This window comes from Octopus bimaculoides, chromosome 2 (genome assembly GCF_001194135.2).
Source record: "Octopus bimaculoides isolate UCB-OBI-ISO-001 chromosome 2, ASM119413v2, whole genome shotgun sequence".
In the NCBI taxonomy this organism is placed as follows: domain Eukaryota; kingdom Metazoa; phylum Mollusca; class Cephalopoda; order Octopoda; family Octopodidae; genus Octopus; species Octopus bimaculoides.
Genome location: NC_068982.1, coordinates 88,390,179 through 88,400,007, shown reverse-complemented (window position 1 = coordinate 88,400,007; position 9,829 = coordinate 88,390,179). Strand labels below are relative to the sequence as shown.

The 9,829-nt window shown below is 32.2% G+C and overlaps 1 protein-coding gene across 1 annotated transcript in view; it reads left to right on the top strand.

Annotated features, from left to right (window-relative positions):
• The first annotated feature begins 1,238 nt into the window (after positions 1-1,238).
• Positions 1,239-9,829, top strand: part of LOC106870661 (neuropeptide SIFamide receptor) — a 323,915-nt gene continuing 315,324 nt past the window's right edge. Inside the window, exon 1 of the mRNA XM_014916811.2 lies at positions 1,239-2,237. Within this exon, the coding sequence (XP_014772297.1) occupies positions 1,901-2,237 (337 nt within the window). The 5' untranslated portion in view covers positions 1,239-1,900. The remainder of the gene's footprint in view (positions 2,238-9,829) is intronic.

Below are 9,829 nucleotides of genomic sequence, written 5' to 3'. Positions count from 1 at the left end.
ACAGTAACGCTCAACGTAAGGCAATTACTAGGTTAGATAAATTATCTTGGAACATTGTTTTCTAAATTATTCATCTAATTTTCTTTCCACTGTTTTAAAGCTTACAATATATTGTTACACTACAATAAGCATCTCTAATAAACTGTGAACAACATTACACTAATTATAATTAATATATGAAACCGAGAATCACTTTGATATTTTCCCCCGTTTATGTAAAAATTGAAGCAAAATTCCAAGTAATGACTATTTTAATGAAAATAACATTGGGAACGTAATTAATTTCTGAGATAATTTCATACAAAAACTGCAAAACTATTTTTTGTAACCTTTTAGAATAATAATACTAATTTACATTTCTAAATATCCTGTAAAATAGCAACTTTATTATATATTGGGAAATTAGAAACACGTACACGTTGATACAATGCACACTCAGCTAACAACCCACAAAAATGTATAGAGAAGCATATATATAAAATATTTTTACACGCATACAATCTATATACACAAACACACATACGGATAAACTACATATAAACATACATACACAGGTTATATATATATATATATATATATATATATATATATATATATATATATATATATACATATACATACAAATATATATATAGTTTTATTATTATTATTATTCTTATCATTATTATTATTATTATTATTATTATTATTATTATTATTATTATTATTATTAATATGCTTACTGCCACACGAAAATACAATTCTAATAACATATATATATTTCATCATTTTCGCAGAAATTTTGTGAAATCCCTTTAAGAAAATCTTTCGTTTTCTGTTTATGAAGTTACAGTTTATTGTACGTATATAAATATAAAAGAAAAAACCCCACAACGTTAACATACTGCTGCTTTCATGTATAGGAGTCATACAACTATATCATTTATAAATGCACCGCAAAAGTTTACTTTCTATTTGTATTATTGTGAAGTTATTTCACAGTATTATCAATAAAATTTTTCACTTAATTACTTTTTCGGCGTGCTAATGTAATTATTATAACAATTTCAATAGTAAATTTTATTTCGAAAAACAACGTATGCTGTTTCGATGAACATAAACAGCATCCTAATAAATTATTTGATTTTCTTTAAAAATCATTTATTCCAACTGGACAATTTCAAAGATATTTGATGTTCTTTAATTTGCCAATTATCCAGTGATTTGATTACTTCTACTATAAAGCAGTAAAGATCTACAATTTTCAATCATTGTTGATTCATATAATTATTTATTCATGGAAGTTAAAATGTTGGCAATTTATGTTACTGCAAATTGTAAAAATTTAAAATTGAAATTTTTATTCTTATTTTATTCAAACCGATTACGTTTTATGAATACTGTATAATATAGATCATCTAATCGTTTCTCACACTCGCCTACATTCACCCATACAATCACAGATATTCGGAGACTCACACAGACACACAGACACATACAGACACAATCACGCTCATATCGGAGCGCGCATATACAAATATTTTTTTATTGGCCTTTAATATATAATCGCTTCTTATTAGAGTTGGATCGATAAGTAGCGAATCAATAGTTAAAAGTTTCGAAGCATTGTATCATTACAGTTTGGCATTCTTTAAAGCTACAACTTTTCTCGATGTTTGACACCAATGATGTATTGAATATCTTGGCAACCGAAGTATTTGTTTTTCGGCTTCAAGAATGAAGTTACCATATAAAGGTTCTGACAGTTATGAAAACTAATCCGAGGAGATTTTTCACTTCTCATACTTTTCAAAACATCATCATAAACATTTGAGCATTATTTGAAAAAATCCGTGCAAAAGACACAGCGAAATACCTTGGATAAGCAAAAAAATAACGGCTTCGTTATAGAAAGTTAACAATGGAGGAAAATGATGCTTTGTACTCTGATTTTGATAACTACACTGACCAAATAACCGACTCTGTTATATCCAGTGTCAATGGAAGTAATATAACACACCATGTAATTACTTACCCTTTGTTAAAGCAACAACTTCACAATATTATAATTTACTCAGTGGCTTATGGAACAGTGTTTCTTTTTGCTTTCATTGGTAATATTTTTGTGATTGCCACGGTATGTCGAAACAGGAATATGCACACAGTAACAAATTATTTCCTTGTCAACCTTGCTGTAGCTGACATCTTAGTTGCTGTGTTTTGTTTACCAATGACACTTTTAGACAACCTCTTTAGCGGTAAGTAAACTATTGGTTTATTTTATGATTTCTTTTTAATTCTATGTAAGTTCATGTATAGTTATTTAAAAAAATTTTTTAATATTTTTATATTCACGCTCTTTCGTTTCTTGAATCAGTTATATGATAATGTCACGAATTTCTCGCGTTATTTACATGTGGAGATATGTTTCATTAAGCCACATAAAAAAATACTCCATTTTTTAAAATATAAATGGTTTTATCAATTCCTTTCATTCTCTCAGCAATTAACTTGTGCGAGTTATCAATGAATGCCAGAAGCGTGATAACATTTGAATGCAAAAAGCTAATTTCTGTGACTAATATTAACCTCTGCTAATATTCAGTACAAAAAAAAAAACTTGTTTCTCATTTTTATATTTATTCCTTTTTTTTTTAATATTCTGGACAAGAGAGCATTATCATTTAGTTAATTATTATAAAACGTTTTCTGAAAAACAATCCACAGATGATAAATGTAAAATTAATAATCTAAAATCTTTTTAAACAAAATATCTATTTGAATAGACATTTGTATTCGAACAAATATACATTTTTTTTACAAATCTGTCCCTTTTTCTGTAAATGTCCAATCTCTATAATGAATCCCGAAGCTCAAACAGTGTTGATGCCGATGACTCGATATTAAATTATCGATTGCATTTAATAATAAGTGATTGTATTATTGTCTATTCTTGTTTATATGTTTTTATTTAGCTCCAGATCACTTCTGCTGGAGCCAACCTATGATCAAACGCATTTCAGCAGCAAGCATCTTGTAATTTAGAGACTTCATAATATATATATGCATGTATGTGTGTGTATATATATATATATATATATATATATATATATATATATATATATATATATATATATAGTGGTAAACATATACATATATATTTGTATATGTTTACATATGTATACATATATTCATATGCATACATACACACACATACACACACACACTTGCACTTATATATAACTACAATATTCAGTCCGACGTTTTCAAATTTAAGACAGCCGTATGAAATTATGTGGTTAGAAGGAGTTGTAAAAAGTTCAGCAGCTAATATCCAAATGTAGAAGATTCTTCGTTGATTCATGCTTTATTACTGTAGTTACCAATCATCTCAAGCTTTGTTTTCCAGTGAAACTATAGACAGTTTTTCATCATATAACCGAAATATTCCGTAACTCCTTATGTAGTTTCTCCACAATTAATCATTCTTTGTAGGCAAACATATTTCGTTAGCATCGTTATTACTTCGAGACATTTTTTTTTATTTTTTGCAAACAGCTGGTATTTGTTAATCTGGTGTATGTTTATTCAATCACATTTTATCTTATACGTAAAACATATCATAATTCAAGTAAACCACCAATCATATATTAACCTTTCTGTTATCTTATTTCACTTTTTCTTCGCTCATGACCTTTTGGATCAGAAATATTTTGAAATAATTTTAATAAAGTAATAACCAATTCATTTCCAATTGAATACATGAGTCGTGTAGTATTACTCAGATGTCAACAGTTTGCTCTTCATTTTCCTTAATATAAACTCAACAAAAATGTTAAATAATGCAACTAGCTAATAATCGATTCAAATTTTGGTTCAACGCCAGGAATTTTAGGTGAGGATTTAAAACGATTGCTTCAAATTCAGGGCTCAACTGGTACTTATTTCATCGTCCTAGAAAGAAGGAAATGAAAAGTCAACCTCGGCAGAATGTGAAAACTGAATATAATGAGGAGACGAAACGCTACTAAGCATTTTGTCCAACATATAACAATTCCGTCTACTCACTATATTACATCAAAACACTGAGTGAACTTCATAATCTATTGGGTCGTACTTTGTCTTCTTGCACTATTTCCTGATAAGTAGGAACTGGAAGAATTCAGGCTGATTCTCTTTCTAACGGAATAAAAAATTGAACTCGTGAAAGCTACATAAACACTTCTGAATGTTATATCCTTCAGTCTATTTCAGCAAACAGTTAAGGTTTAGTACTTTAAAATAATGGTCAGACTATGAAAAATTAAATATTAAAGCCACAGACATTTCAAGGTACCGACGTTTCACGGCGCCGAGAACTAGTCTTAATTATTCGGCTGACAAACTATGCATTATCAACTCGGATTACCATCACTGTTTAACAGCGTATACTAAACAGACTAATGTCAGTATGTTTAACAGATGATTTATTTAGAAAAGGAAGAAAATGTGTTAATTTGCTTTGAAAAATGACATAATGAAAATGTCTAATTTATTAGATTTTATTGACTCATTAATTTTGATTGCTTGCGGCATTCAAGAATTTAAGACTTATTGGATTCAATAAGTTAGGTCATGATCAAGTTTTTCCCAGAGCTATTGTATATGTAAATGTGGGATTCGAACTAGAAACTGAAATATATCCTATGATTTATTTCTCTACCGAATGGAAGAAATCATCAAACCGATAGTCAGAGAGTTTATACATCAGAGCATAAATAGAATGCTGGGACATTTATTCAGTTCCAGAAGGTTATTGTTGCCTAACCAAAGGTAGCAGAAATGAAACCGTCCCAAAAGCAAACAATATTCCAGCTTTGAGCGTCCGTTTCTCGTTCATCTTCTTATCTATTAGATATAGTGTGTCTTGGGTCACATTATTGAACTTTTGTTTCTTAAGACTATAAAGTATTATTTGAAAGAAATTTACTATTATTTCTTTAATGTTCTGTCACTATGTGTACATACCTATTCTACAAAGTATTTTAAAGTTACGTAAGGCAAAATTTCTTAAATGAGAGAATTAATCACCAAGTACTTTGCTCTAAATTTCTCACCTCTCAATATTTTAAGCTTCATGACTCGCATCGAAAATATATGAGGCGATATACTTATTTATAATTGTAAATATCATATAAGATTAGGAAAATTAAAATCATGTGGAGTCGATTTGTTTTACAATTCAATTGTTGACCTTGATTTATATCTCCATAGTTTGATATCTTTAAACTTAATAAAACATTGACGTAACTCTTCTGTTCCCACCTAAGTGTTTCATTATATCCGCCATACGTATTTTTATCTCAATATTTTCTATCATTTCTTACCGAATGCTCAATTTTATTTGAATTTAAAGTTTATAGGCTTATTATTTTTCCTGTCCAAAATTTCTATTTTATATAAAGGAAGGGATGGTCATCGTCTATATCCCATTCTATATGCCATGGATCTATGCGACTAGTATGGTTCCGGGGCTACCCAAAACGTTAATCCTCTCAGCCCATGCGTGTAACCATATTAGTCAGTCCAAACTGATCTTCAAGTAGGTTGTTCAAGACACCAATCTCAGTTATCAAATGAAACGTATTTCATCGATTGATATGGATAAGTACTTTCTAATGTTGACTGTCCAACATGTATTGCATCACAAATATCCCTCTTAAAAGACAATTGTGATATAATTAAAAAGAAAGGAAGATTGAAAACGAGTTTCCCTGTCGTATTTCAAGATTTTATTTTCAAATATAATAACGTATGCGGTACATGAAGAGCGGCACCTTTGAAACAACTGGCCCTGAAAAAAGTATAAAAATATTATTCCCATTAACTTTATTAAAAACATATACTTGTGTGAATGTATGTGTGGGCCTATGTGTTTGTGTGGGTGTATGAATGTGTGTTCGCTGTTTGATGTGTAAATATGTATGTATAAACTTAAAAAGAATTTTAGTAAGTTATGGCTCCGAGCAGTAATTTCCTAAAGTTAAAATCGCATTTCAGACATCTAGTCTTCGCTAATAAAATCGATATGTTTTTAAGGCGACCAGATATTAAAGTTTATGTAACATAGTTAGATTTGGTATGGGTCGTCACTTAGAGTAATCTTGCTTGGAGACTCAGAGTCTTCCAAACTTGGCACATTACGTATAATATATAAATTTGTGGTCTTTCTCTTTCGTAATTTGGTTTGCAAGATTCTTGATGTGAAATCGCTTGTTGGAACAGATTTTGTTTATCTTAGAAGAATCGTTTTGCCAACGGTAAACTCATGCTGTGGTTCTGTTTTAATTTATTATTATTATTATTATTAGTTAATTAGTTAAGTATTTGACGAATTCTCTAATTGTTTGTTTGACTTATACTTAAATAAGTAAAATAGAAACATGCTGTGCTATATTATTGGCATTATTACCTTCCTAAGATAAAACAAAAATAGTTAGTAACCACTAAATGGCAAATATCCCGCATATTTTTTAATAATAATAATAATAATAATAATAATAATAATAATAGGCGCCTTAGGTATGAAAGTAGTAGTGGAGGAACTGAAAAAGCGCCTCGTTGCAATGATGGTAAGATACGACCAAAGAATGAAGAGTTACCACCAGAATAGGTTATTCAGAGTAGATCAGAAGGGATTATATAAAGAAATAAATGGAGAGTGTTCAGATGAAAAGTTGATACCAGATAACATTGAAAGTCAAAGGTTTTGGAGTGACATCTGGAATAAGACAAGGATCACAAGAAGGATGCTGCATGATTGCAAGAACTGAGACAAACAGTAGTCTGTCCAAAACAGGCAGAACTAGTATTTCAGTTAGGGAAGTGAAGGAAATCAGCAAAAAAAAAAAAGAATGAGCAACTGGAAGGCCCTGGGACGAGATGGAGTTCAAGGCTACTGGATCAAAAGATTTGGTGAATGTCATTCACGAATAGCTGCTCAACTCAACACCTCGTTAAATGCCGATCAAGTAACACTAGAGTGGTTGACATTGGGTAGGATAGTGCTGCGCCTGAAAAACATCGAAAAAGGCAATACGGTAGACAATTACAGGCCGATATCCTGTTTGCCACTTATGTGGAAGTTATTGACTGGAATACTCGCTGAGTATTAGAACACCTGGAAAAAAATGGAGTCCTTCACATGAACAGAAGGGTTGCAAGCATAAGTGTAGAGGTTCCAAGGATCAACTCCTAATAGGTAAAACTCTCCTCAGAGACTGCAAGAGGAGGAAAAGTAACTTAGCCATGTCATTGATCGACTGTAGAAAGGTGTACCATATGATCCCAAATTCTTGGATTATGGAGTTACGAACCTATTTGGTATCGCATCGAATGTTGAGGGATTTCATAGAAAACGTATGGCGAATTGGAGGACGGACCTGGCAGCATACGGGTGATTGTAACAAACATACAGATTAAAAGTAAATAATATAAATAATAATAATAATAATGATAATAATGATAATAATGATGATGATAATAATAATAATAATAATAAAAATAATAATAATAATAATAATAATAATAATAATAATAATAATTTTAGGTGGAGTGCTTGTGCAGACTGAGTCTGATCCTTAAGTCGAAATTAAACGGACGGAATAATATTGAAGCCATCAATATCTGGGCGATTTCATGACTTAGATATGGAGCAAAGGTAATCGCATGGAGAGTAGACCAACTAAGCAGCTTAGACAGAAAGACAAGGAAGTTGCTGATTAGATATGGGATACTCCACCCAAAAAGTGACACGGACAGACTGTATGTACCAAGAAAAAGAGGGAGAAGAGGACTGATTGGATATGAACACAGCATTAGAGCATAAGAAAACAACATAGCATAGTATGTAAAAATTGCCACAGAACCACTATTATTGGAAGTAAGAAGGTTAGGCTTGTCTATGATAGAAGATTGCAAAGATAAAGCACTGTACATGCACTTGAGAATGAATGAAACTGAAAATAGGTGGATAAAGAAACGAATGCATGGACAATTTCATAGGGATGCTAAAGATAAGACAGATAGAGAAAAAGATCGCTATGGACGACTAAAAGTGATTTAAAACCGGAAGCGAAGGCTCTAATCTGTGCTGCCCAAGAGAAAGCACTAAGAACAAACTACATAAAATACAGAATAGACAACACAACAGAAAGTGATAAGTGCAGAATTTGTGGACAAGCTGGTGGAACCGTATGGCATATTACTAGTCAATGTACGCCATTAGCCCAGAAAGAATATAAGAGACGTCATGACAATATGGCAAAGATTGTGTACTGGAAACTTTGCGACAAATATAGATTCGACACAGCGAATAAGTGGTACGAACATGAACCTGAAGACATCACCGAAAATGATAATGCAAAGATCCTATGGGATTTTATGATTCTGTGTGACCATCAGATAGGGAGTAGGAAATCAGACAGAGTTTATTGAGAAATAAAGCAAGCGATGCTGGATCATAGATATAGCATGTCCTGCTGACAACAAGACATGCGATAAGGAAGAAAGAAAAATCAATAGGATATGACAGATTAGCCTGGGAGTTCAAACAGTTGTGGTCACTGAAAAAGGTGGTAGTACTAATATTTCTCGGGGCCTGAGGACAGTGAGTAAAAATCCTGAGAAGTACATGGAACGAATAGGGGATGCAATAACGGTGGAGCACTTGCAGAAAACAGCTCGAATACTCCAGATGGTGCTCGAAAAAATAAGGGGTATTACCTTAGTTCACTGGTATTGAACAGCTTTCACCGTAGTATGTCTCCAGCGATAGAAGCTGTGGAAGTACAATAAATAATAATAATAATAATAATAATAATAATAATAATAATAATAATAATAAGAAGAAGAAGAAGAAGAAGAAGAAGAAGAAGAACAATCCTTTCTACTAGAGGCACAAGGCTTCAAATTTGTGGAAAAGTATTAAGTCTATTACATCGACCCCAGTGCGTAATTGGTACTTATTTAATCGACCCCGAAAGGATGAAAGACAAAGTCGACCTTGGCGGAATCTAGTTTAATTTCTGGTGTAACTCTGAGAATACGTATTGTCACACTTCTTCTTCCTCTATAACTTGGTAGTAATGCTATTTTTTCACTCCTTTGCCTCTTCTATAGTGGCGAACCTCACCTCTACCGTACCGAACTTTCTTCCTCTGTTGATGTACGTGGCTTCATTCACAATTTCACCCAGGCACTCCTCGATTTCCTCTTCCGTCACCATTTCAATTTTACAGGTTTCGACAGCCTGCGTAAGATACACAACTGTCCTCAGAATTTTTTCTTCTTTAGTCTCTTTTGCTGGGCACAATTTGTATGAGTCTCCCTCAACTTCTATCAAATTCCTGCTTCTGGTCACCTCCTCCATATCCAACTTGATTACCTTGGTTTCTAACGGTACTGGTGTCCTCACCGCAGTGGCCTTGGCGTAGCTCTCCATACTGGAGACACTACCACTTGCCATAGCTGGGGAAAAAAACGCAGCAGCTCGCGTGAAACGTAACCGTAATAATTCCACAAAAATCACAATTATTCACCGAGACAGTTTTCACAAAGTAACACAACAGTATTCACAGTAATTCACAATAATTCACAATAATTCACAGAGCCGTTATACCGCGAAGCAGTTCGACCAGCGTGCTAACCTTTTTGCCCGCTCGACACAATAATAATAATAATAATAATAATAATAATAATAATAATAGGGACCTATATACACTGGAAGCTATGCCAACACTATGGAATAACAACAGAAAAAAGATGGTATAAACACACGCCAGAAAAGGTCACAGAAAACGAGAAAGCAACC